The 27694-nt window shown below is 38.5% G+C and overlaps 2 protein-coding genes across 3 annotated transcripts; both read right to left on the reverse strand.

The window, feature by feature from the left end:
• Positions 1 to 67: 67 nt before the first annotated feature.
• Positions 68 to 14679, reverse strand: slc22a15 (solute carrier family 22 member 15). The gene is made up of 13 exons (XM_083544726.1): positions 14423 to 14679; positions 11359 to 11499; positions 9472 to 9604; positions 8925 to 9089; positions 7887 to 8016; positions 5949 to 6170; positions 4725 to 4865; positions 4181 to 4266; positions 2679 to 2787; positions 2359 to 2431; positions 772 to 930; positions 632 to 680; positions 68 to 457 (listed from the first exon to the last, which is right to left on the reverse strand). Exons 1-13 carry the CDS (start codon positions 14504 to 14506, stop codon positions 393 to 395), a joined length of 1557 nt encoding a protein of 518 aa, XP_083400852.1. The 5' UTR covers positions 14507 to 14679; the 3' UTR covers positions 68 to 392.
• Positions 14680 to 15018: 339 nt separating this feature from the next.
• On the reverse strand, positions 15019 to 27018 carry kif11 (kinesin family member 11). Of its 2 annotated transcripts, none has more exons than XM_083544575.1 (23): positions 26831 to 27018; positions 26377 to 26506; positions 23921 to 24053; positions 23394 to 23491; positions 23230 to 23308; positions 22932 to 23117; positions 22679 to 22803; positions 22482 to 22572; positions 22100 to 22342; positions 21767 to 21862; positions 21594 to 21682; positions 21203 to 21290; positions 20590 to 20778; positions 20297 to 20504; positions 19888 to 20060; positions 19603 to 19728; positions 19146 to 19304; positions 18503 to 18642; positions 18047 to 18326; positions 17317 to 17539; positions 16794 to 16963; positions 16571 to 16699; positions 15019 to 15465 (listed from the first exon to the last, which is right to left on the reverse strand). In XM_083544575.1, the coding sequence occupies exons 2-23, from the start codon at positions 26445 to 26447 to the stop codon at positions 15346 to 15348; spliced, it is 3216 nt and encodes a 1071-aa protein (XP_083400701.1). In that variant the 5' UTR covers positions 26448 to 26506; positions 26831 to 27018; the 3' UTR covers positions 15019 to 15345. The 2 variants fall into 2 exon arrangements, with proteins under 2 accessions (XP_083400701.1, XP_083400702.1); XM_083544576.1 differs by having other exon boundaries at positions 16571 to 16681; positions 26831 to 27017.
• Positions 27019 to 27694: the final 676 nt, after the last annotated feature.

Consider the following 27694-nt stretch of genomic DNA (forward strand, 5'->3'; position numbering starts at 1 on the left):
GTTTTAAACAGACTTTATTAAATAAAAATAATAAAAACGAGTACATAATTTTTAGCAGGTAAGCACATTCTCTTTTCATCATTTTTTTATTAATTTATATTCTCCCCTCCCAGTCCAGAGAAAGTCCCCAAATTACACACCATATACAGCTATACATGTACATAACGCTACATCAGTTGACAATTGAGGCATTTATGAATGTTGCACAAGTCTGTTACAGCTGGTGTGCAGCATTAATGTCGTAGTGTTTTCTGACACACATCCATAATGTCAATTAATGGTGTGAAATAAGTCAGCGATGTCTGCAGATATCATTTAGGAATTATTCACTAGCAGCAGTATTAATGGCATGATCATGAAACGGAATGAAGAATTACATAGTCAGCATTTGGTCATGTCCTCATCTGCTGGAGTGCAGTTTCACTTGATCCCTTCGGTGCTATGTTCAGAGAAGGCACTAAGTGCACACACACACACACACACACACACACACACACACACACACACACACACACACACACACACACAGTTTAAGTAAGTCAAATTGGCATGATATACAAGAATGAGAGTCCTTTGCTGGATTTGTCCATGCCTCTATGTTCCTGTGTGTGTATGTGTGTGCTTCATTCACTTTCAGATCCTCTGCGTTTTGACAAGTGCTCATCCGCCAGCAGATGAACCTATGCACAAAAATACACAACAATACACATTACAGCACCCACAGTACTGAAACTGAACAATCATCTCACCTGTAGGTGGAGACAATGTTACCTGCGTGTCCAGGATTCGCTGGTAAGCCGGGGCGGAGAGCTCCTCCAGCGTCTCTGCCACTGGCTTGTTAAAGGTTTCAGGGAGAAGTAGTCCCATGGCTCCGGCCGACACACCCGTCAGGCAGAACACCATGAATGGCATTGATGCATTCAGCACTTTCTGAACGAACAACAAAACACGTCAAAGTAGAGGACTGCACGAGACGGATTTCTCAGTCCCGCTCCCGCAAAATATATAATTTTCTCCAGCTTGTCCTGCGCCGCACCCGTTTGTGCAGGTCTCTACGTCATAGCTAAAATCAGTGAATCTCAAAAAAGCATCTGTGTATAGCAATGTGCAAACAGCCTCTCTATCAGAAATACCTGTACTCCTGTTTATTCATGCAATTATCCCAATGCAGTGCATAAAACTATGCAGATGCAGGTCAAGAGCTTCGTATTAATGTTCATGGCAAACTCTCGAGGATCTTACGCATAGCGTGATCGTTGGTGCCAGAGGTGCAACAAAACAAAATAGCAAAACATCCAGTGAGCAGCAGAAATACCTTTGTGGATGAGAATGGACAGAGGAGAATGGCCAGACTTGTCTGGGGTGATAGGTATATTATCGTAACTCATATAACCACTTTTGCAGCCCTCGTGAGCAGAAGAGCATCTCAGAATGCACAGCATGCCAAAGTACAGAATCATCATGTTGCAAAACTGTCAGCCGTAAGCAGGACTCTGACACTACAGAGGGCACAGACTCACCCAAGCTGGACAAACCTGATGTTTGATGTGAAAATTAGTGTAGCTCTTCACCTGTATCTTCAAGATTTTATGCATTGTGCTGCTGCCATACAAGTTAGCTGGGGTGTGTTTTAGAGTGACTGGGAAGTGTATAAAACCCCTGTCAAATTTATATATATATATATATATATATATATATATATATATATATATATATATATATATATATATATATATATATATATATATATATATATACACACAGTACAGACCAAAAGTTTGGACACACCTTCTCATTCAAAGAGTTTTCTTTATTTTCATGACTATGAAAATTGTAGCGTCACACTGAAGGCATCAAAACTATGATTTAACACATGTGGAATTATTTACATAACAAAAAAGTGTGAAACAACTGAAAATATGTCATATTGTAGGTTCTTCAAAGTAGCCACCTTTTGCTTAGATTACTGCTTTGCACACTCTTGGCATTCTCTTGATGCCTACTTTGAAGAACCTACAATATGACATTTTCAGTTCACTTTTTTGTTATGTATATAATTCCACGTGTTAATTCATAGTTTTGATGCCTTCAGTGTGACGCTACAATTTTCATAGTCATGAAAATAAAGAAAACTCTTTAAATGAGCAGGTGTGTCCAAACTTTTGGTCTGTACTATATATATATATATATATATATATATATATATATATATATATATATATATATATATATATATATATTTTTTTTTTTTTTTTTTTTTTTTATTTATTTAGAAATGTATATACATTTTTGTACATTCTAACAGGATATGTAAAAAGAGGTATAAAAAATAGAACTTGCAAATTAGACAGTACTTACCATACTGGGCACAAAAGGAGCCAAAATGCCTCCAACCCTACAAGACATGGAGCACACACCAAGCCCTGCGTTCCTATACCACACACACACACACACACACACACACACACACACACACACACACACACACACACACACACACACACACACACACAAATGCATTATGTATGAATTACAAAGTGGATAGCCCTTTCTATTCCCTGCAAGAATTATTAAACTATAGGGATTACACTGTGTGTGTGTGTGTGTGTGTGTGTGTGTGTGTGTGTGTGTGTGTGTGTGTATGTGTGTGTGTGTGTGTGTGAAAGAGAGAGAGATACCTGATAACAGTGGGATAAAGTTCTGATGTGTACACATAGACAATGTTGAAAGCAGCACTGACCATCAGTTTTCCCAACAGAGCAAAAGAGCTGCCACTGATCACTGAACCTAAGAGAGAGAGAGAGAGAGCAATTATAGTTATTATAGATAATAAGTTATAGAGACAGATAGTTAAAAGCACAGGCAGAACGATAACAAGAGAGACAGACAGAGAAACACTCAAATAAGAAAGAAGAGACAGAGAAAACAGACAGAACAAACATCTTATATTTGTGGGCTTTATATTTTGCTTTGTGATGCGTATCCAACAGCAAATGGCACTAATTAAACACGTCTTAAAGAAAAACTCTTGATGCCTGTGAAGAGAATTCATCGCCCTTAGTTCACCCGGAAAAATGCTTGCAACAGCAGACATCGTCACAAACCAGAATGACAGAAATGACAAAAATCTGGATGAAGATGTAGATTAACTATGAACAGATTAGAGCTAACGTTAAAAGATGATGTGATAGAAACCAGACATATAAGGGAACCTTTGAATTTCTGGGTGACACCAGATCACAAGATCATAAACCATGAGTAAGTCATTTTATTAGCACTTATTCTGGTCCACTCGTATTCATATTGTTAGCATGCAGTGACAGTGTCACGGGCCTGCATGTGGTTGTGATTTCAGATGATTTCAGGGATAAGCCGCCGGCTACTTCTCCTTCACCTAACCAGCTAAATCCAGCTAGCTGGCTGGTTGTTAGCTGACTAGCTGTTACAGACTGCCACTGCAACTTTAATTAGTGACCAGTAGAAAGCAGTAGAGGTCAAACTGCGGCTCAAACCCCAGCTCCTGGTGTAGTGTTTCAAGCACCTAAAGTAAACTTTTTATATCCCAGTATAATATATCGCGAAGCTAATTGGCTCAGTTTTCCAAAGTGGTCCTCTCGCTACGTGTACTAGGCTAGGCTACACAGTTTAAACAGTCATTCCACCATCTTTTATTATTTAATTTAATATAGTAATAAAATGAATGCAGCCTGTCATGTTCCTGAGAAGCCATCTTTCCAAAAATCTTTTTCATGTCCTAAAAATAAAGTATCAGCTTTACTCCTGTTACTGAACCCTAATGAAAAAGACTTGTTGCATTGGTGCAAAAAAAAAACAAAAAAACATCTCTTATAAAAATGTGCGCATATCAACAATTGCATATTTTTTATATACAATTATACTTAGCACCTGCATGTGTTGGCTTTTAAAATAAATATCCGTGATTTTCCTTGCAGAAAAAAAGTAAGCCTCGTTATCTGCCCAATCAGAATCTAGAATCTAACACAATGTATTGTGCTCGCATGTCTATTGTTTCATTAAACGTGTTTAACCTTGTTAATATTCTTTACAAACTCCAATGTCGAAGTAGATCTTTTTTGGCCAATCTTATTTATCCTATTTAGTTATTACTGCAGGTATGTTTATAAATTATTTGTGACAAAATGCAGTATTATATTCTCACCAGATTGAACAGGCACCACCACTGAGAGAAGACAGCACAGGCCAGCAAGGATAAGAAAACTCGCTAAAGATTTTCGTCTCCCTGACCTGAGACAGAGGAGGGAGAGAGAAAGAGGAGAGAACGAGTGGGAATTAAAAAAAGAAATTTCATATATATATATATATATATATATACAGTGGAACCTTGATACTCATGACCTTGACAATCGTGACCTCGATAGTTCGCGACTTTCTTTTGGAACCGGACTGAGAGTAACGCGAAAAATCTGATCGTTTACGAGAAGCCACGAGTGGCTCGAAAAGTTCGTAGTAAAATTTCAAAACAGAGTTTGTACTAATAAATTAAATTAAAATGTTTTAAAAAATTGTTTTAATTATTGTATTATTTATTTAAAGTAGTAAATAAAACATTTATGGAATTAATTCACAAATTTTGTTGAGTTTAAAATAAAAATAATACTATATGAATAGCTCATGTATAGTCAAAAATCGCAAAATGCAATGTGTGTGTGTGTGTGTGTGTGTGTGTGTGTCTCTCTAAATACCAGGCCTTATTGATGAAGTATATGCACAGTGGGTAAGCTGGCAGCTCCACCAGGCCGTACATGGCTACAGTGAGATATAGGTTTCCTTTATCATCACTTGCATTCATCGTCAGTCCATAATACACCAGACTGCATGCATACCTGCAACACACACACACACACCACACATACAGACACACAGCATGCTTCAAGATCTTTCTTTTTTCAGACACCCAGGTGGTAACATGAACTTGATGTCTGAACAGACAGACCTACCTCTTCTAGAAGCACTTTAAATGATCACTTGCTTTTCTAACTATACTCAATTCCAGTCCCCAGACTAATGGTCTACAATACATGTAAACGTAGGCATTCATTTTCACAGCTAAACACAAATCACACAAAGGATTTGCCCAAATTTGATTTTATTTGTTGAAAAAAAAAATTATAATCTCAATAGCATCGATCTACAGTATCTCTGAGTTCCAACTTTAGGCCACGCCTTCTAGTTTATTTCCACAATCTAAACAGCATATAAATCAATCTGCATATAAATCTGGAATGATTATCATATTCAACAACAAAGCCCATACATTAATACACTAAGAATAAACTATATGATTTTGGGACACTTGACTTTTCCAGCTATATGTTTTATTGTCCCTAAAACTATTACCACAAAGTTGGAGACACACAATTGCAATTGTATAGGATGTCTCTGGATGTGTTAGCATTATATTCTCCCTTTATTTAAACTAAGTCTCAAGACATTGAAGTGGAAGATCTTGAGTGGCCTGCTACAGAGTAATGACCTCAACATTACTGAACCCCTTTGAGATTATTGGAATTTGACTGCACTCCAGGCCTCCTCACCCTACAGCAGCACCTGACTAAAGTAGCACCATTGTGGCTGAATGAGCACAAATCTGACCAGAAACGTAGAGTTTACTATAACAACCAATAAACTAAATGTGGAAAGAAATGTTCAAAAAGCTTACACAAATCTTGTCCAGGTGTCCACATACTTTTGTCCATACGGTGTATTTTGGCTTGTGCTCTCATTTGGATTACACACTATACATGGCGTTAAGGGGAACATTCACTGGATTCAACCTTAAACACTTCTTTTGCAGTTTAGGGCACAAGCAGCCACCAGGAGAACCTGAGAAACATGATGGTGCCACCTAGTGATTAAGTAGAATGTTTAGTGTTCCAGCAGTCTCAGTGCGCACTCTTATTACTCACCAGACATACATGAGGACGACAGTCCTGCAGCGCAGCACACGATGGCTGACCAGCTGCAGCAGTCCTGCACTGGACGTCTCTGAGCCCGTTGTGCCTGGAGTTTTCCGCAGCTTCAAAATCACACTTCCTTTTCCATTCCGGCGAGCAAAATCCTGCAGCACTTTCTCTGCCTGCGCCGTGCGACCCTGAGAGTACAGCCAGCGTGGAGACTCAGGCAGCATGCTACCAATAACACACACAAACAAGCAATTTCAGAATTAAAAAGCAACATTTCATTTCATGAATTTTTTTTTCATTATTACTTTGATATTGTGTAATATTCCAAATTATAAAAATAAAAAAAAAATTAGTATGCTTTATTATTTCACTGGAAAAATATCTTTAAGAGAACATTTGAAAAAACACACACACACACACACTTAATCCCAGTGTAAAGCAAAGACTACAAAGGTTCCTCTTACATACCATTTCAGGGTGGTTTTCCTTTCCACTGTCGCCATTGGCACACTCAATAGGAATTAACGTAGAACCTGTTTTTTGTCGCTAGAATTTCTATTTATGATCTATTTCTGTAAAGCTGCTTTGGGACAAGGTCAAATGTAGGGCTACAACAATTAATCGATCAAATTAATAATAATCGATAATGAAATTCGTTGTCAACCAATGCCATTATCGATTAGTTGGGCAAAAGCGTTATGCGTATTTATGCAAAGCGGGGCTTGTGTGGTATGGAAGTAACACAGTGATTTGCGAGCACGTGAAAAGAAAACACATCAGCTCGCTCGTGACGTAGTGATGGATTCAATTCAAACGGTGCGAACAAACACTGAATCTAAAAGCAGCAAATAGCAGCAGCAGTAAACGATCACATTTTTTGTCACTGTTGTGGGTTTCAGCGAATGCTTCAGCATGTCTACACTAATACATAATTTCCCCTTTTTTTTATCAAACATGTTAGTTTGCATTTATCTGTTCCATTTTTTATAGCATTATAACAGGTAACTTATCTGTTTTTAGACATGATTTACACCGGCTTTACTATGTTCAAATGATTGCTTTCGATGTTTGTATATTTAATGTATGCATATACCATTTAATTATTATACAAAATTAAATGCATTATATATTCTAGATGATTATATCTTCACAACTGAACAAAATGTTTTTTTTTTCGTTTTTTTTTTTTTAACAAAAATTGTCAAAATAATGTTGTATTTAATTTATATAGATTACTTTCCATTATTTGTCAACTTGCCATCGCCAATTATCGTTAAAAACAATACAAATGTTAATTTACACAATTTACTTCACCTTGCATATTGAAATTCATTTACAGAAAGAAATGAGTGAATTTTTTCAAAAGAGAGAGAAATCCCCCATGCACTCCTTAACAAGCAGCCACTATGAGCTTTAAAATATCTAAATTAAAAGTTAAACTCAATATGTGGCTTTTTTTTAAAATACACTTTTAATCATAAATACCTTGAATTAGGGTTTCATGTAGTTATAAGCAAAATATCGAATAAAAAAATTATAAATGTATAAAAAATCGGATTAATCGATTAATCAAAGAAGGAAAAAAATGTATCGATTATCAAAATAATCTCTAGTCAAATGTTAAAATCGCTGTACAAATAAACATTTCTTGAATTGAATTGAATAAGTGCATCTGTGTGAACAAACATAAGGCTGACCTACATTCTACATTCTTTGTTTTTTGCTACTTCAGGGTCTTTTTTTTGTGTCTTTTACACTTGAAAAAAGGAAGGGACCCTGTTTCTAAAAATAACATGGAATTATATTATTATATTATATATAAATCGAGGAATGCACTACCTCTTGGAATAATGTTTACTCACGATATCCTCATCTAGAACGTACTGTATAACCTTTTTTGTTCTGCTGTCACAGCCATAACGCTAATATTTTCATACGCACATGCAGAAAAAAAAGAGCAGCACGCCGGGGCAGTTAACAGCCGTAGCCAGGTTTCTCCAGGACCTGATGTAGTAGCCGATAAGAGCAAACAGAGCGATGCCCACTGCAAAGGTCATATTGGTTATTGTGCCTGTAACGAACACACAAACACACACACACTATTACTATTCCTCCCTTTAAACTTTTCCACAATGTTTAAAATTAAGCCTAAACATAAATTTGTCTTTTTTTCCATTCAGTTTATTTAAAATCTATTTGCTAAATATGTTAATTTTATATATAAAAAATCCCATTTCAAGTCTCAAGGGGGTGAATACTTATAAAAGCTACTAATGAGTATTTTTGCTCAATAGTACTACACTGAAGCTATTTTAATGTGTTCATTATAAAGTATTTTTAACTATATAGGTACAAAAGTATAGGGACATCTAACCATAAGATTGGTATGTGCGTTTTGAACATCCCATTCCACATGTAGTCCACATTTGCTCTTATAATTCCCTCCACTCATCTGGGAAGATGTTCCACTGGAGTTTGGAGTGTGTTTGTGGAGATTTTTGCTCATTCAGCCACAAGGGTGTTAATAAAGTCAGGCACTGATATCATGCACTTCTTGGAGGATTGACAGAGTAAGAATTTTATTGTATGGTGTGTGTATGGTCTACAAATGACAGTGAACCACTGAATCTTGATGTCAGGTCACAAAGCCAATTCACCTCAAAGTGTTCAATATCAGAGCTCTATAGCAGAACACTCAAGATCTTCCACACCAACCCATGTAAAGCATATCTTCATGGAGCTATCTTTTTACAAGAATTTCATGTTCCGGCATCCGAAGACGTCCTATACAACTGTGTGCCTCCAACTTTGTGGTAACAGTTTGTCAAAAAAACACATATGACTGGAAATAACAGGTGTCCCAATGTCTTTGTCCACTGAGTGTATGTTGTGTTATATTAGCTGAACGTGACTGAATATACTGACTGAATATACAGATTGTTGGAGTGTGATTTTTCTTTAGCCTCCAGATGGCGCTACCTGTCAGAGCCCAGTAGGCTTTACCCACGTACTCCTGCGAGAGAATGAAGCAGACCAGCGCCATCCCTCCGTTCATCATTCCCACCATCATTCGTGACAGAGCGAAGAGCTCGTAATTGGGGGCCAGAGCACTGCCATAGGCCAACAGCAACTCCAAAAACAGGCCTGAGAGTAAAACAGAGATAGAGAGAGAGACAGAAGTGAATACAGAGACAGAATATGACCCTCGGATGTCTAGTACATGTTATCATGTCCTGATTTTATCATTGACTCCAGTGTGTTTATCCAACCATCTCTCTCGCTTTCTATCAGTGTAGTAACGTATACACAACCATATTGTGTATCTAATAATCTCATGTTGGCTTGTACTTTGAGAAAAAAATTACTTAAAAAAAGTCATTGAGGACCAACTGACAACTATTTACACCTTTATAAAGTAAAAAACAGTTCTTAATTATAAAAAAAAAATAATGATTGAGTCATAATAATAATAATATAAATAATTGAATAATAATGAAATTGCTATATAAGAGAGAAGGGTCAGTACTGATGAGGAAGATGGGTTTCCTGCCGATTTTATCAGACATGGGTCCGAACAGCACGTTCCCCACGAGCACGCCAACAAAAAACAGCGATCCCGCCAGGCTCACTTTGTACGCCTCCTCTTTGACCAGGTACCACTGGCGAAACACACAAACGCACAAAGTGTTAAATGCATGCACAATATCTTAATATCACATTAAGAAAACTGTTAAGAGTCAAAAGGTTGCTCATTATAATGACCAAATCTTTTACCACAGTGCTTTTGACTTCTCAATTTTAAACAGTAGCTCTGGCAATAATGCACCTGTAATAATACACTTTAAGTTCTGTAGTAACAGGTTTCTTAAAATATGTATAATTGTTGATATGGTGAACTTTAAAGGAAATGGTGGCTCAATAGTTAAGGCTCTGGATTACTGATCAGATGGTTGGTTGTTAAAGCCACAGCACCACCAAGCTGCCACTGTTGGGTCCTTCAGCAAGGCCCTTAAGCCTCAGTTAAAGGAGTGCAATACCGTGGCTGGGATATTAAATAAAATAATTCTGCTGTACTTTAAGGCATTACATTATGACCACCTGCCTAGTATTGTGTTGGTCCCACTTTTGCTGCCAAAACAGCCCTAACAGCATTAACTTCTTCAGCAATTTGAGCCAACAGAAGCTCAATGGATCGGACCACACGGGCCAGCTTTCGCTCCCCGGCTTCATCGGTGAGCCTTGGACTCCCATGTCCCTGTTGCCGGTTTACCACTGTTCCTTCCTTGGAGCACTTTTGATAGAAACTGACCACTGAAGACCAGGAACACCCCAAAAGAGATGCAGTTGTGGAGATGCTCTGACCCAGTCGTCTAGCCATCACAATTTGGACCTTGTCAAAGTCACTGAAATCCTTATTTTTCCCGCTTTTAACAAATCAATTTGAGGACAAAATCTTCACTTGCTGCCTAATAAATCCCACCCACTAACAGGTGCCATGATAAAGAGATCATCAGTGTTATTCACTCAATGATCATGTTATAAGGTCATAATGTTGTGCCTGGTCGGTGTATATGGCGAAGTACAAGCCTGTTTTTCTCTTTCTTTCTTTCTTTCTTTCTTTCTTTCTTTCTTTCTTTCTTTCTTTCTTCGTGAACACATTTATTTAACTTTCAAAGGAGTCTCGAGTGCGAGAGCTCTTTATCAGTCAGACGTAAAGCAGCAACTTCGAGTTTTCCGTCAGGAAAGTCTTAGTGTTGGATCTCAGCCAGAAGAAGACTCAACAACCAACATGTGTACCTGCAGTGGTAATTCCAACTCCCTGAACACACAAACACTTTCCTGTTTTGACTCTCCGTGCTACAATTGTATGCATGTGTACACACATGTACTCACACACTGTATTTAAAGTGTTTCCATAGAATTATTTTTAAAAAGCCTTTGAAGTAAACGCTCTTTGTGTCTCAGTTCCCTTAATTCTTGTTCCTTTTGATACCGTGGTCACGACCTGTTTCTATCTCATATATTTAATCTCATGTTGCACAAACTTTTCTGTTTTTATCTATGCTTTTGCCTTACATGTTGGATTTGTTCGCTGTTTTGATTAAAACTCTGACCTGCCCTTGCATCCGCCTGTCCTCGTATTTTTTATTTTTTTATATCTATAAAGGGATAAACATTATAATGCTCCCTTCTCCAATGAAAAAAAGAAAAACCTGTTTCCTTTTTTTTTTTTTTTTTTTTTTTACAGAAATCAGTAGGCAAAATTACAGGATTGAATTGAGTAGATCTCTCAGCACCACACTAATTCAGCATATAATTATATCCCCTTTTATTGTATTACTGTGTTATGTATCATGCAGGACACCGTATTAACTCGATAATAATTCCTGCGTAAATCAGAGAGCTCTCCCACCTCCGTCACGATGGAGCTGACGTCTTGCTTGAAGGTCACAGTTTGTGTGAAATCTCCTCCTTGCTGTGTCACGGCCTCCATCTGGTACTCAGGAACGGCACCGATCAAAACGATAAACATGCACTGACAGGCCATGTAGATCTGTAAGAAATACAAGAGCATGTTCTTCCTTCGTTCGATGTATGTAATAGGCAGCCTTGTTATCGTCCCCCTTTCCTACCTACCAAAATTATTGGCACCCTTGGAAAAAAAATATTAAAACAATTAATAAAAAATAGGACAAAAACCATCCTTTTGTTTTATTTGCTTCATTCTTGCATTGAAACTCTGAGAAATCTGGCCTAACTAAACGTATTAAAATAAAACACGTCACAAGTTGCACTTTCCCCTATGTCTACCCCTGCATTAACAGTTTTCTCAGTTGCTTTGAAGATTTTCTCAAATCATTCTCTATCATTTTCTTAAAATCCTTAGTTCATTTCTCAAAAGTAAGTATTTGTGTCAACGAATATATTGCCATCAGAATAAGTCCTTTGTCATTATTTATAAACAGGAAAGTCAAAATGTTCAGTCAAGTTGTCAGTATGACAGCGCATGGTTTTAGTATTTCCTGATGTGAAATATGGTTTGGATGACAATGATTGAAAAGACACAAGGCTGAATTTCAACATCCAAATATACACAGGAGGATATGTGGGATATTGATTGCAAAAGACAGGATTCACAATTTTACTGTTCTTTACTAGTGTTCGTTCGTTTTCTGGCTGTTCATCCATTTTCAGAAATTGTAACTGTGTTTTGCTCTGTTCGTTAATTAAAGAATCAAGATTCACCTTCGACCCATTTTAGAGGAATAGTTAATCATTGGTTCTCAGATCAGAAATAAAATTCTTAAAACTACTTGTTCAACCTCCACATCATTTAGTCATTTGTGCTCATCATAATCAGGAAGTGCAGGAGAGCATAGGGAGTAAGAGGTTGGTGACGCAGAATTGGGATCGACAGAGTGATGAGAAAAGTAGGCAGGAGTACAAGGAGATGCAGCAGCAGGTGAAGAGGGATGTGGCAAAAGCAAAGGAAAAGGCATATGAGGAGCTGTATGAGAAGTTGGACACCTTGGACATCTTGTGCAGCTGATGAATGAGGAAAATGAGAGAGAGAAAAGGGTGGATGATGTGGAGTTGGTGAAGCAGGAAGTGGATAGGATTAGTAAGGAGGAAGTGAGAGCAGCGATTAAGAGGATGAAGAATGGAAAGTCGGTTGGACCAGATGACATACAGGTAGAAGCATGGAGATGTTTAGAAAAGATAGCAGTGGAGTTTTTAACCAGATTGTTTAACAGGGTTTTGGAAGGTGAAATGATGCCTGAGGAATGGAGAAGGAGTGTGCTGGTACCGATCTTTAAGAATAATGGAGATGTGCAGACCTGCAGTAACTACAGGGGAATAAAGTTGATCAGTCACACCATGAAGTTATGGGAAAGAGTAGTGAGAGCCAGGCTGAGAGAAGAGGTGACCATCTGTGAGCAACAGTATGGTTCAATGCCGAGGAAGAGCACCACAGATGCCTTATTTGCTTTGAAAATATTTGGAAAAGTAAAGAGAAAGTCAGAAGGAGTGGCATTGTGTGTGTTTGTGGATTTAGAGAAAGCGTACAACAGAGTGCCAAGAGAGGAGTTGTGGTATTAAATGAGTAAGTCGGGTGTGTCAGAGAAGTATGTGAGGGTGGTGCAAGACATGTATGAGGACGGTGTGACAGCAGTGAAGTGTTCAGTAGGAACGACAGACTGGTTTAAGGTGGAGGTTGAACTGCATCAAGGATCGGCTCTGAGCCCTTTCCTGTTTGCGGTGGTGATTTGTTGACGGACGAGGTCAGACAGGAGTCTCCATGGACTATGATGTTTGCGGATGATATTGTGATTTGTGGTCAGAGTAGGGAGCAAGTTGAGAAAAGCCTGGAGAGGTGGGGGTACATGCTGGAGACAAGGGAAATGAAAGTCAGTAGGAGTAAGACAGAGTATGTGTGTGTGAATGAGAGGGAGGACAGTGGAGTGGTGCAGTTGCAGGAAGAAGAGGTGGAGAAGGTGGAGGAGTTCAGGTACAACAGTGCAAAGTAATGGAGAGTGTGTTAGAGAAGTGAAGAAAAGAATGCAGGCAGGGTGAAGTGGGTGGAGAAGAGTGATAGCAGGAGTGATTTGTAATAGAAGGGTATCTGCGAGAGTGAAAGGGAAAGTTTATAGGACTGTGGTGAGAACTTAGATGTTGTATGGATTAGAGACAGTGGCATTAAATAAAAGACAGGAGGTGTAGCTGGAGGTAGCAGAGCTGAAGATGTTGAGATTTTTGTTGGGAGTGATGAGGATGGACAGGATTAGAAATTATTAGAGGGACAGCGCATGTAGGACGTTTCGGAGACAAGGTGAGGGAGGCGAGATTGAGATGGTTTGGACATGTGCAGAGGAGGGCTATGGGGTATATCGGTAGAAGAATGCTGAGGATGGAGCCACCAGGAAGGAGGAAAAGAGGAAGACCAAGGAGGAGGTTTATGGATGTGGTGAGGGAAGACATGTAGGTAGCAGATTTGAGGCAGATGTAGAGGACAGGGGGGTATGGAGACGGATGATCCGCTGTGGATCAAAAAATATAACATTTTCTGTGATGTATAACGTTTTTGTTTAGTACATAATTCCATACGTTATTGCATAGACTGAATCTCTTCATATTAAATGTACTATGCTGAAAATAATACAAATAAAGAAGAAGAAAAAAAAAAACACTGAAGGAGAGTTGATATATTCAGTTGATGAAGGTTAAAAAAAAAATTCAAGCAACAAATCTGGACATGAAAAGTTACTGATTGCACTTTAACCTAAAACAGTGATTAGACTGTATGTGTGTGTGTGTGTGTGTGTTCATCTGGTCGCACAAATTATAAACTATAATTCACTCTGCCAAGTGTGTCTTAATAAGCCTAAAGCATCCAAAACCATTTGTCTCCAATTTCTGCACGTGCATGTATATTTATAAAGATTGCTAACCTTGAAGCCTACTAGCCTGAACATTACCTGCAGCAGTACCAAAACAGCAACCATCCTTTTCTGGTGTCCTCCAAACTCTCCGACCAGCTGAAATGCTTCTTCCAGATCCATTTTGGAGAAATAGTTCCCTACAGAACATCTCACATGGCTTTAAAAGCTAAACATCTGCTTAAAACGAATGAAACCAAGCAGCTTATCCTGGCGCTGGAGACACGGAAAACGAAATTCCTGCACCCGAGTCCCAAACGCACTCATTTATTAACCAAGTGCACTGGATATGACGCAAAAGCGTTACTATTTCGCTCACTAAATAGGGCGCCAGGGAAAGAAGTCAGCTTAGTTTTTATAACAGGCCATCTGAGCAGCGTTCAGACGTGGAACCTAGTCACGTGATTCAGTACTTGAATTTTATTGGTCAAACCTCCTTCTCTGAAGTCCCGCTTTAGTTTAGGTTGGGGAGGTAGTGTTTTTTTTGTTGTTGTTGTTTAACACTTTGTTTACTAAAGTCCTCCTCCCCGTATCCACCAATCCATCCATCCACAACCCCCACCATCCAGTTGGATGCTTCAAAGACATATGTTCTTTATACATGAGGACGTAAATAATCATAAATCACACAACTCTTGAAAATCTTAAAATCTTTATTAGTTTTGAAGTGATTTTTTATTTTTTTTTTTTAAACAGTCCTTGAAACAGAAGTCGTTCTTCACTTTCAAAAACAGAAGAAAACACAAAATACCCATTTAATACAAGTGAAAAAAAATGAATAGTAAACACCAACATTTTGCTGAACATTGAAACAGTGAACAAAGAAAAAAAGACAAACAAAAGTATATTTTAAATTCATGACCATAAAAAATTAACAGATTAAAAATACATATGTTGTGTAAGTAGATAAGTACATAAAATTCTTTCCGGGTAACTGTGTAAAGAAAAGAAAAATGGAGCCATCATTGATTTTGGGCCCTGAGAGGTAATCTGGACCGAGGTGGAGTCACGGAGGTCTCGTTCTCAGCTACCTTAGAACGATTAAGAGACTTGTTGTTGAGGTTTTCTTTTTTGGACTTTTTCTGTAGAGGAGGAAAGAAGATGATTATAATAATCTGCAGCTAAATCGGTTTTATAAAAAGGTACTGAGCGAGTGAAGCTCTAAAATGCAAAAGGAATAAGGGCTCAAATACACGGAGAGATTTATAAATAAAAATAATGTGCTGTAGATCAGTGGTCCCCAACCCCTGGGTCAATTGGATGTTTTATTTGGGAAAGTTACCATATTCTCTCAGTCACATCTGTCTATGATGAACGCTTGATGCATGTCAAGATGTTAAATGTTGTCTGACATTAATCCGGTCCGTGGCGCAAATAAGGTTGGGGGCCGCTGCTGTAGATAGCCCCCCCAAGTACTACCCAGTAGTTATCGGGTATGGAGTTGTATACCGTAATTTGTAATTACATATGGTGAAAAGCAATTTGCAGTACCATACTGTATAAACATGTAGTACACCGTATGTACACAGACCAGGCATAAAATTAGGACCTTAACATGACTAGTGATTGAATAACACTGATCATCTCAAGAGCCAAAATGCCAAATTGTGATGGACAGAAAAACTGCTCTTTTGTTGTGTCAGCATTATTCAATATCTGTCAAAAGTGGTCTAGGGAAGGAACAGTGGTGAACCGGTGACAGGGTCATGGGTGTCCAAAAGCTCATTGATGCACGTGGAAGAAAAGACTAGCCCGTGTGGTCCGATCCAACAGACGAGCTACTGTCAAATTGCCGAAGAACTTAATGCTGTTAATGCCTGACAGGTCAGAACTGTTTTGGCAGCAAAATAAGAGACCAAAACAATATTAGGCATATGGTCATAATGTTAAGCCTGGTTAGTGTATGTAATTGTCATATTACTATAATTGTTCCAAGATTGGGAAATCCTAAGAACAGTCATAACACGAGGACCATCTGTGTTTTGTTTGGAATTTTAAACTACAAGGCACCCCTCTCACAAAAAAAACTTTTTCAGTTTACATCTTTATATAAAGTAATCTGACCTGCCATTCTTGGAGTAGTTGTGTAGTTAAAAATCAAAATGTGCTGATGGGCTCATTTATTGTCTTACTGAGGGTAAGGGATTTTTTTTTTTTTTTTTGCATACACCTGAATGATCGCTTTACCTTAAAGAAGGGAACCCTTCCTTCTTCATAGCACATCAAGTTCTCCTCCGATATAGACTGCTGGGTCGAGTTACTATCACTGGAGCTGCAAACCTCATCCTCCAGAGAGTCCTGGATATGTAAATAATCCTGTTAAATGCATTCCATGGGCAACGATCAGCTGAAATATGTGGCACTTTTATTTCCATGCATTATGTATAAATATCAGGTATGAGGTTTGTACCTGATCCACAGGTTTCTCCTCCTCCTCTCCCTCGGTGAGGACTTCACACTGACTGAGAGCGTTCATTAGCTGCTCCTGCTGAGCCCTAAACTCATCCTCCAGCTCTGTTCTGCTCCTCAGTGGCACCAGGACACGTGGGTACTCGTACTCCTTACGCTTTGGCGTTGTACCTTTATATAAAGAATTTAAAAAAAAATTTTTCGCTTTTACAATGGCTGTATAATATTTGCACAATTCACAGAGCATTCAGCTGGTGGTACTTTGAATTTCTAATCCCTCTGAGATAAATAATTGACAGATCACTTTAATCAGAAATGTAAAATATATATTTTATAGATTTGAAAAGATTCAGAATGTATTGTATAAATTTAGAATTTATACAAAATTAAAAATAATTTCACTAATAGTTATAGAAAAAGGTAAATGAAGAACTACAGGTATGCTTAAAAAAACTGCATAGGTAGAAATAGATAGACAATTTCTACCCCTATTCCTACTAAAATATCTGAACATCTAGTCTCACCGGTTGGCAGATCCTGTTGAAGTTCATTACTCAGGAAGTGGTTGACTGTATTCAGGGTCTGCATGGTGAGAGTTGAAAGTTCTTCTTTGTGCTGCTGCAGGATGGCCTGGTCTTCGTCCACCTGCACTCCCACTCTCTTCAGTACCCCCTCCATTTCCTGCTGCATTGGAGCAAGACGAGTTCGGCACTCATCTACCGTGGCTTGACCGCGCTCCTCTGCACGCTGTTTACATGAAAATAATAAAATATATTAGAAAAGATTCGATTTAAAAAAAAAAAAAAAAAAAAAAAAAAAAAAACTCTGCTACTGTCCAGATTTTTAATCAGGAAACTGAAAATAAATTATTATTTTCTACTTTAATGATTACACAAAATAATTTTATGCCTGCACATTTACCCATTACTCAGATATAGGACAAATTTTATTATAAATTCCTACACAGTGTAAACATTAGATACAGTCTCCAACACACTCCTGATACCAGCACAATTAACAATGACAATTTATCTACTTACAAATTAAATATTTCTCTATTTCAAGTTACATTAAATATTACAAAGTCACTGAAATGTGTTGGTTCCTTTCATAGATACTCCACAATAAAACAAACGCACCAGCCTCAGCTTTTACCTTAAAATCATCACTGTACAATAATATAATTGAATTAAGTACCTTAGGAAATGAGCTGTGGTTTATTTTCAATACTATCAAAGACTTTACATGTCTTACCTTCAGAAGCTCATGCACTAAAGTCTTGCTCTCCTCTGTGAGGGTTAGCTGTTCCTCGGCACGTCGCTCAGTCAGGTCTCTGGCTGCATGACACCACTGGAGGCATGAATCGGTCAGTGACTCCAGAGAGCTCTGCAAGAGACCACAATAACCAGCACCTTCCTCCAGCGATGTGCGCCCCTCCTCTGCCACTCCATTCATCTCCTTAATCACTCCGTCTGTACATGAACTTAGGCGAGCACAGACTGACGAGCTTTCCTGTTCGGCCTCGGTGCATTTGCTGAGTAGAAGAAGAAAAAAAAAACAAACAATACAAAAATTAGTGCGCAAAAAAAACCCCACAATCATGAAGCCAGTAGATAACTGCAAGGCAGCTTCATTATCGCAGTCAACATGCAAACGAGATTAACAAGCATTAAGATTTTACAGTGATTAAACCCAGTTCTCTCTGCTCACCTCTTTATTGCATTTTTTAGAGTCTCCATTGGAGCTCTCTGTGCATCTGATGCCTCCTGAAGACCAGTAAAGTCAGACTGTGTGTCAAGGGCCAGGAGATTCATCTGATCCTGAACACAGCGAAGTAGATGCTCTACACGCTGCAATACACAAAGAGAACCTCTCAATCAGTAATGGACAAGACACTGTACAATTAATAGCACACAGTTTTTCTTAAAAAAAAAAAAATATACACACACACACACACACACACACACACACTAAAATACACTAGTTTTGTAATAACGCATGACATACAGATTTAGGATATACATCAGACATGCTAAGATGAAGAAAGCTCCTTATTTTTCCCCAAGATGGGGGAAAAAAAAAGCCAAACTTTTGTCTCCTTTTAATATAAGTGCATGGACCTAGTGTTGCAATCTATGATCAAGTAATTAATGATGAGACCAACTAATCAAGCAAAGGTTGTGCGGTCTGATCAAATGAATTACTATTTAAAAACGCACAAAACTTCTCAACCACAATCAGAGAATCGTTTATAAAATAAAAAGGGTTTCAATTCAGTATTTTACCCCATTATTTTTTATTAAATGTTTGGTGAATTGAACAGGTTCACTGAGGGTTAACTGAACAGTCGTACCGTTTTGTGTTGCTGGCTGGACTGGTTGATCTGCTCATTTAGTTTACTGTGTTCAGCCTGGAGGGAAGTGAAGCCCTGAACTGCTGTTTCCCGCATGACTGCCAGCGCCTCCACGTGGCTGCTAAAAAATGAAGTCATCTCCGCCTTCATCCCTTCCACCTGGGGGAAGAATTATTATTCTTCTTCTTTATATTTATATATATTTATATATATATATATATATATATATATATATATTATATATAAAAAGCTCCACTTTGACTTATTCACAATATTATACTATTATTTGCAGGTAATAAAACATTGTTCGGCAACACAATTTGTAAACTGAAAATAATTTTTATATGTACAGATACTTACTATTGGGTAATTTGACAACCTTTGGTAACTATGGTATATGAAATTCATTGACTCCATTTCTCCAAAAATAAATAAATAAATATCATCCCACACACACCTTTCCAGCCAGAGCATTATATCTATGCAGTGTCTGCTTCAATCCTTTGTTTACAGCCATAATCGATCCGATAGCAGGCATCGCTTTTGCGATCAGAACATCTTCTAGATTAAGTTTATGCTCGTCCTGTTGAAGGCAAAGAAGAGTCTGGATTAATAGAAAAACAAACCCTAAATCCAGCGAAAACCTAGTTGAAGCGGGTACACACAGAACGTCTCTCTCCCGGTTATTCCTGACGTAATTTTCTTAAAGATTATGCGGGATAATCCCGCGAAATGATCTCACCAGCATTTGAAGCATGGCGTCTCGGTTTCCTTTTGTGAGCTCGCCCTGCTGCAGCAGCTTGACCTTACAGCAGTCCACTCCTTCCACCACAGCCTCTCGGACAGCAGTGTAGGAACTCAACACTGAGCTCGCAGCCTCCTCAAACACACGACCCGTCCCCCCCAGCAGCTCCGCTAAACACATACACGGACACAGTTATGTTACAGGATTTCTCAACCAGTCCATCCTAAACCAGCTGGATTTATTGTAACGAATTTATTCAAAAAAATTTAATGAAAATCATTTAAAGGTCAAAATATGCATCAAATGCTGGCACCAGAAAGAGAACCTTGTACTTTATGCACTGTGAAATTACAAATAAAAGCATCTGTCTAGTCTCTAGTCAACCCCAGGACTGCGATATACTCACCCATGGCATGCCGATAGTGATCCAGCATTTCGGCATGTTTGAGGCTGTGCTCCTGCAGTGCGCGTTGCATGCTGCTGCAGCTCTGCTCCATGCACTGAGCAAAGTTACCCTGAGCACTGACGTTGTGCTGCTCCACAGCCTTCACCCGCTGCAGCTTAGCATGAAGGCCTCCTACGTCCGCTGTGCTCACCTCTGCCGTACTCAAGAGCTACAGGACATTCACAAAATTCATTACATTCGAAACAGTTTATCCGTTAGAACTGCAACATTTTGACGTTTGCACGCCGTCGCACCTGTCCTGCAGTGCCGTGCAGCTGGCTCTCGGTGGTCTGCAGCTGCGTGGTGATGAACTCCTCCTGAGTGAGCCTCTGCCTGGTCTCCGTCAGGTCCTTGTGAACCTCCTCCAATTGCTGGCTTTTGTCCTGGAGGTCCTCGTTGTACTGTTCCAGCTTCTGTTTACTGTCTGTGAACAGCTCCATCACCTAAATTAGAGGCATCAACACGTTATTCTGATGAAAATGACCTTTCAAACTGCTTCAAAAGCAATTCTGATTTTAGCCTGTTCATTACTGCAATTATTGCCATCTCTTAAGTTCCCATAGAACTTAAATTACTCCAGGCTTTATGTTAACACTAAATACAAATAAGTTTGAAGGTAGATTTTTAACAGTGGTTCAGGAGATGGTCCAATATTAACCTGGCAGTTATTCAGTATAAACAACTTCACCCCTGATTAGAACCGGCAGGGAAAATCGTTTTTGGCTAATCAATGAATGAAAGCATTTGTCCAACAGCAAATAATCCACCACAGCCTCAAATTATTTTTAAAACCAGCCTTTTAAAACATTAAAGGAAATTTATTTTGACCCATTAGCAGGAAATAATGAGACTCCTGTTAAATCTCACCCTTTTAAGTTCCTCCTCCACTGCTGAAATCCTCTCTGTGTACTCAGTGATCTGTTCTTCCTGACTCACCAGTTTACTGTTCATACTCCTGCAAAACACGCAATCAGATAATATTCAGTGCCAGTTTAAAGTCGCGAGTGAATAGCGAATTCATTTTAACAAAAAGAGAAAGAGGAGGAAAAAAAAAAAATAAAACATGCTACTAAAAGTAGAGGCAATCATGCCACAAGTTGCTTTTTTGCCATTTAACCACCTACACTGCCAGTGTATTTAATCTTTTGGGAATTAGAGATTTTCACAAAAAAATCTGTAAGAAGAGTAATCATTATTTAGAACAAAAGCATCAAGGTTTCAATCCCATACATTCAGAGAGACAGACAATTAAACTCACTCGTAGTTCTCAGCTGAGAGATAGACACCATGCTTCTCACGGGTGGCAGCCAAATCCCGCTTCAGACGCTCAATCTCCTCTGTGTACTCCTGGATGTAAAAAATTAAACACAAGATGTGTAACCACAAATACTGGGGGGGGGGAATTAATTGCAGATGTATGATGTGACTTGCCTTGATTAGGGTTCTCTTGGTTAGTTTCTGGTTCACTTCAGGCTTATTCATTATGTTCTTTGCCCTGTTAGCATAATCAAGTGTACTGAGTGTCTCCTGCATTCAGTGGAAGAAAAAAAAAGAATAAGAATTTGGGATCAGTAACTAGCAGCATTAAGAAATATTCTAAACTTACACTACACAGCACATACCTCAGAAAAATAACATTTGCATTTTAAAACATCCAAACTACCATGCTTTTTTTGTCCTCAAAACTATTATTCAACAAACATCTCCTTCTGGACAGGAAACACCACACAAACATAACGTCTGAGTACCAGAAAGTTTCCTCACCTCCAAGTTGATGGAAGCTGGAGAGACCGTGGCGATGATTGAGGTCTTGGTGCGTCCACCCAGTGAGTCCTGGAGGATACGTGTGAGTTTGGACTCCCGGTAGGGCACATGAGGGCCGCGTTCTACCAGAGCTGTGATCACACGGCCCAGCGTCAGCAGTGACTGGTTAATGTTTCCGGCCTCACGTGCACGTTTGTCCACCGCTCCGGAGCGGCCGATGTTCTCGCTACCTGCAAGATCCACCTACACAGAGAGACATTTTTTTATTTTATTTTTTTAAACAACTTCAATAAATACAAACATTGACAAGACAATTGTCCTCTAGCATACATAAATACAAGTGTTTTACCTTTGGAATATATATTGATTTACAAAGTCTTACCAGGTTCAGTTTTCCAATCTTCACCAGCTCCTCTCCATCAAGAGTGATCTCCTTCATGTGAATGGTGACTGAAAACACGGAGTGGGAACGACTGTAGGGAAAGGTAGGAATAGGCAACATTAAAAGAATGCCAGAACTTGCCAATTTCTTAAAAACACCACTAGACTAATTTATGCTGATTCAGCCTGCTTTCCTACCTGGAGTATGCATTCATTAGAGTGGAAGCAGTCTTCCTCTTCGCTGATCCTCTCTCGAGAATCTGGTAGACTTCGTTTTTGTTATGTACAGTTATTTCCTCCAGTCCCTTAACAATAACACCTCTCTGAAAAGGCCAAAAATATATATATATAAAAAAAAGATCATGTAGAGCTGAAATTCAATCGGATAGCAAAAATGTATACATGCATATTTCTCTAACAACTGCGATCAATCATGGAATTTAATACAGACCTTGTTCCTGGGGTCATCAAACAGCTGTAGCCTCTCTGTGACATCTGGTGAAGGGCTGAGAAGGTCAAACAGCTCCTCATTATAGATCTCTAGCAAGGAAACCTTTACTGAGAACTCTGTGCCGTTACTGGTCAGCTTTTCGAAGATTTGGTGAAGAGTACGAGGAATGATACCAGCCAGAGGATCCTGAAAATGGAAGAAATAAAGCATCAGCATATTGAAGTTAACCCATTGTCACTATTTCTTAAAAAAAATAATAATAATAATAATAATAATAAAAAACAACAACTCATTTTACCTCCTCCCAGGTGAATTCCTCATTAGGTGACCTTTCACCCTCCATAGTGAAGGTCTTCCCTGTGCCTGTTTGCCCATAGCTTAAAATTAAACATAAATAAGCTTCAGAACCATGATTAAAAGATGAATTTGCTAAGACTGATGTCTGGTTTTAAGGTCACTCACGCAAAAATGGTACAGTTGTATCCCATAATGACTTCATCCAATATGGGGCACACCACACTCTTGTATACATCAATCTGTTTTGCAGACGGGCCAAAGACCTGCATGGGCGAGACAGGGTAATTAAAATAAACACATTTAACCCACCACATTTATTATCTAGCCAAAATTTTTTTTTTTTTTTAAAAGAGGAGAAAAATAAATAAATAAATAAATAAATAAATAAAAAAATCACCCTGGCCATTTAATGCAATTCACCCAGATAAATTTCACAAATACATTTTTATCCAAATATTGTCCAATTACATGTGGAGAATCCTTTTAATAATCATTCAAATAGAACAGAAACCTACATGTAAACAGTCACATCATTTTTCACTACATGTAATGACAACAGCTGTACATATGAACTCTAAGCAGTCACTTCGATTATTGATGAAATATCAGGATACATGTGAAAGTGTCAAGCATTCCGCAGTCTTACATCAGTGCCATTAATATAAAATAAATTATGGTAGAAATCCACACACCATGTCAAAGGTGTACATTTTCCGGGAAGTTTTGTCAGTGGCACTTCCAGTACGGACTGTCAACTCTTTCCTGTTCAAGTCGCACTCCACCACTGCATGAGAGTTGGACTTCCGCTCCACTGCATTGAACGGCCTGGAACACATTTGCCATTAGAATTTACACTTATGTTCACAATTAACAGCAACAGGAAATCTTATAATATCCATAATAAAAATGTTTCATTCCACTACAAAAAAAAAGTGGACAACAAATTCAGCACAAAGCTACAATAAACACCCTCAATAGCCAAGCCAAACACAAAACATTAACCTTTTATTTTTTTTTCCATCCAAATATCTATCTATCTATCTATCTATCTATCTATCTATATCTCTCTCTCTCGCTTAGACACAGTTGTGTGAAAAAGTGTTTGCCCACTTCCTGATTTAAATTATTTTTTTTTTTTGCATGTTTGTCACACTAATGTTTTAGATCATCAAACCAATTAAAAAAAAAAAAATAGGTAAAAGATAACGAGTGAACACAACATGCAGCATGAACTGCCTTTTAAAGGTCATGCCACAGCATCTCAATAGGATTCAGGTCTTGACTAGGCCACTCCAAAGACTTGTTTTTCTTCAACCATTCAGAGGTTTAGACTTTGTTTTGGATCATTGTCCTGCTGCAGAACCCAAGTTCGGGGTCACAAACAGATGGCCAGACATTCTCTTGCAGGATTTTTTGGTAAACAGCAGAATTCATTGTTCCATTTATCACAGCAAGTCTTCCAGGACCTGACGCAACAAAACAGCCCCAGACCATCACACTACCACCACCATGTTTCACTGCTGGTATGATGTAAAAGTAACCCTGCATTTCAGAAAAAGAACAGACATAATGGAGGACACACCTCCCAAAAATTTAAACTTTTGTCTCGTTGGTCCACAGAGTATTTTCACAAAAGTCTTGGGGATCATCAAGGTGTTTTCTGGCAAAACTGAGACAAGCCTTTTTTGCCCAGTCTCTTTCTTATGGTGGAGTCATGAACACTGACCTTAACTGAGGCAAGAGGCCTGCAGTTCTTTGGATGTGGTTGTGGGGTCTTTTGTGACCTCTTGGATGAGTCGTCGCTGTGCTCTTGGGCTAATTTTGGTTGCCCAGCCACTCCTGGGAAGGTTCTCCACTGTGCCATGTTTTAGCCATTTGTGAATAGTGGAGCTCACTGTGGTTCTCTGGAGTCCCAAAGCTCTAGAAACAGCTTTATAACTTTTCCATACTAAATGTAGCTCAATTACTTTCTCATTTGTTTATGATTTTCTTTGGCTCTCAGCATGATGTCTAGCTTTTGGGGATCTTTTGGTCTACTTCACTGTGTCCGGCAGATTTCTTGATTGTGAACAGGTGTGGCAGTAATCAGGCCTGGGTTTGACGAGAGAAATTTAACTTCGGCATGATAAACCACAGTATTAACAGAGGGGCAAACACTGACACAGGGCCATGTAGTTTTGGATTTTGTTTTCCATCAATGTTGTGTTCACTTGTGTTATCTTTTACTAATAAAAGGATCGGAAACAGTAAAGTGTGACAATCATGCAAAAAAAAAAAGAAATCAGGAAAACACTTTCACACCTCTGTACAGGCAAAGAAATAGGGGAACAAGAATTTTTTTAACTACCTGTTTAGTGAAGGCAGCTTTTTCCAACTTCTCACATATACACACCCACTACAGCACAGTGCAATTCTTTCTTTCACTGTACACTACAGCAGGTCATATATGACACTGTACACAGTGCAGTACTGTGTTGGGAACCTCCACTGCTTTGAGCACAACGTCCACACAGCAACTTTATACCAGTGAGAACAAATTAGATGTTAATGTTCACAGACACAGTTTTACACTACAACTTTACATCGCCTAATGTATTCTGGTGTAACGTCTACACCAGAATACCAGCAACGTCTACACAAATAGATTAGATTGCATCACCACACCACACAGTATCTAATCCTTCCTTATACACTACATCATTCATCTCGACATGGATCTCTTATCTTCCATTTACATTGTAAATGCCTAGGTTTTTATTCTCTGTGCTGCTGTAATACAAATCAATCGGCTCAGTAAAGATCTAAAATAAAGTCTGCTCACTGAAATAGTTAGTTGGACAAAGATCTTTCATTGCATAGTCCAGGTGCACAAGCAACAATGCACAAGTATACATCTAGTGTAATATATATCTAGCAGAAGTGCAAACTGACCTGTAGAGAAATATGTACATAATGTACAAATACATGGAAAGGATGACATGCAGAGAAAAACAAAGAAAAGACATGCAGACATTTTTAAGTGTCCACACGCATAATAAATAAATATTCCATAGGTGAATCAATTACAGATGAATCAATTGCAGGTGAATCAATTAAGCAAGCAGGAAAAAAAAAAATTTGAAGCACAAACAGAAATAAAGATGTTCACCTGCATCTCACCACCACTTGGATGTTTCGGCCCTTTTCCTCTTTTTTGCTCGCCGGGATTAGATTCGACATGGTCAGAGAGCGTCTTCTGGACTGCTCCAGCGCGGTCTTTTCACTTCCCTTATGTTTTGCTGTCACGTATTGTTTTACAGATGAAGAGTTTATTAGAAACGCAACCGACGCCATTTACATCAGCTGCTACCGACTGCACCCGCTGTTCGCGCGTGAGCTGGCAAGCTGCTATTTAAATGGTTCATAGCGGGTAAAACATGAAAATTACACCAACACTAAACACTTACATCAAATACAAAATAAAACAATTTCTAACTAAGGTCACAATTATAGTCATAATAAACCATGTATAAAAAGTAAGCGGGTATAAAGCCGCTAAAGCTCATTTAAATGGCCTAGCTACGCGTTAACTATAGAAATTAGCATTGAAAATTTAAACTTACCCAACAATGTCCCCGCTGGTGTTTCAGACGGGGTTTAAAGATGTTAATTTTGGAATTAGGTATTTATGTATCTCTTTTTTAAGACCTCACTCACGGATTAAACCTTCTCAACCTCTCCGAACCTCACAGCACTGAACAGACACAAGCTCGAGACGACAGTTGGCTGACTTTGAATATTGCGCCCCAATAGGCGTCAGCCAATCAGCTTACAGCGTTAAAGTGGACTGAAATTCCATTGGTTAAAATTGCGGAAAGGGGGCGGGTCCGTGTGGCATCACGGGAGTTATATGTAGACTAGCGTTGGATTTGTTAGTGAAAGTGCATCGAAGCGTGAAAGATTTGAAGAAAACAAACACACAAATAAACTCTCTCTCACACATACAGACAGAGACACACAGAGAGAGAGAGAATCCTGTGCAAAGGTTTTAAGTGGGTGTGAAGAAGTAGATGCTGTAGATTTAAGAATGATTTGGTGGGACTATTTCTCTGATTGGCCCCAAATTTATTCTGCGAAGAGAAGAGAAGAGAAGAGAAGAGAAGAGAAGAGAAGAGAAGAGAAGAGAAGAGAAGAGAAGAGAAGAGAAGAGAAGAGAAGAGAAGAGAAGAGAAGAGAAGAGAAGAGAAGAGAAGAGAAGAGAAGAGAAGAGAAGAGAAGAGAAGAGAAGAGAAGAGAAGAGAAGAGAAGAGAAGAGAAGAGAAGAGAAGAGTGTACTTCTGTCATATATATTTATGTACTAATAATAAAAGTATATTAAAATATAATCTGACTATAAGTGTATATATATATATATATATATATATATATATATATATATATATATATATATATATATATATATATATATATATATATTCATACTTATA

This window comes from Silurus aristotelis (genome assembly GCF_946808225.1).
Source record: "Silurus aristotelis genome assembly, chromosome: 6".
NCBI lineage: Eukaryota > Metazoa > Chordata > Actinopteri > Siluriformes > Siluridae > Silurus > Silurus aristotelis.

Excerpts from the sequence above, each read along its gene's own strand:
- kif11 (XM_083544575.1), bottom strand. The coding sequence starts at position 26,447 with ATGTCGAATCTAATCCCGGCGAGCAAAAAAGAGGAAAAGGGCCGAAAC. Across the intron at positions 18,643-19,145 it reads CCAGCCAGCAACACAAAACG|CGTGTAGAGCATCTACTTCG; the intron begins GTACGACTGTTC and ends TGTGTATTGCAG. Across the intron at positions 16,700-16,793 it reads AGGAGAAACCTGTGGATCAG|GATTATTTACATATCCAGGA; the intron begins GTACAAACCTCA and ends TGCATTTAACAG.
- slc22a15 (XM_083544726.1), bottom strand. The coding sequence starts at position 14,506 with ATGGATCTGGAAGAAGCATTTCAGCTGGTCGGAGAGTTTGGAGGACAC. Across the intron at positions 8,017-8,924 it reads AGCCTACTGGGCTCTGACAG|GCACAATAACCAATATGACC; the intron begins GTAGCGCCATCT and ends TGTTCGTTACAG. Across the intron at positions 458-631 it reads AAAACGCAGAGGATCTGAAA|TGCCTTCTCTGAACATAGCA; the intron begins GTGAATGAAGCA and ends GTGTGCACTTAG.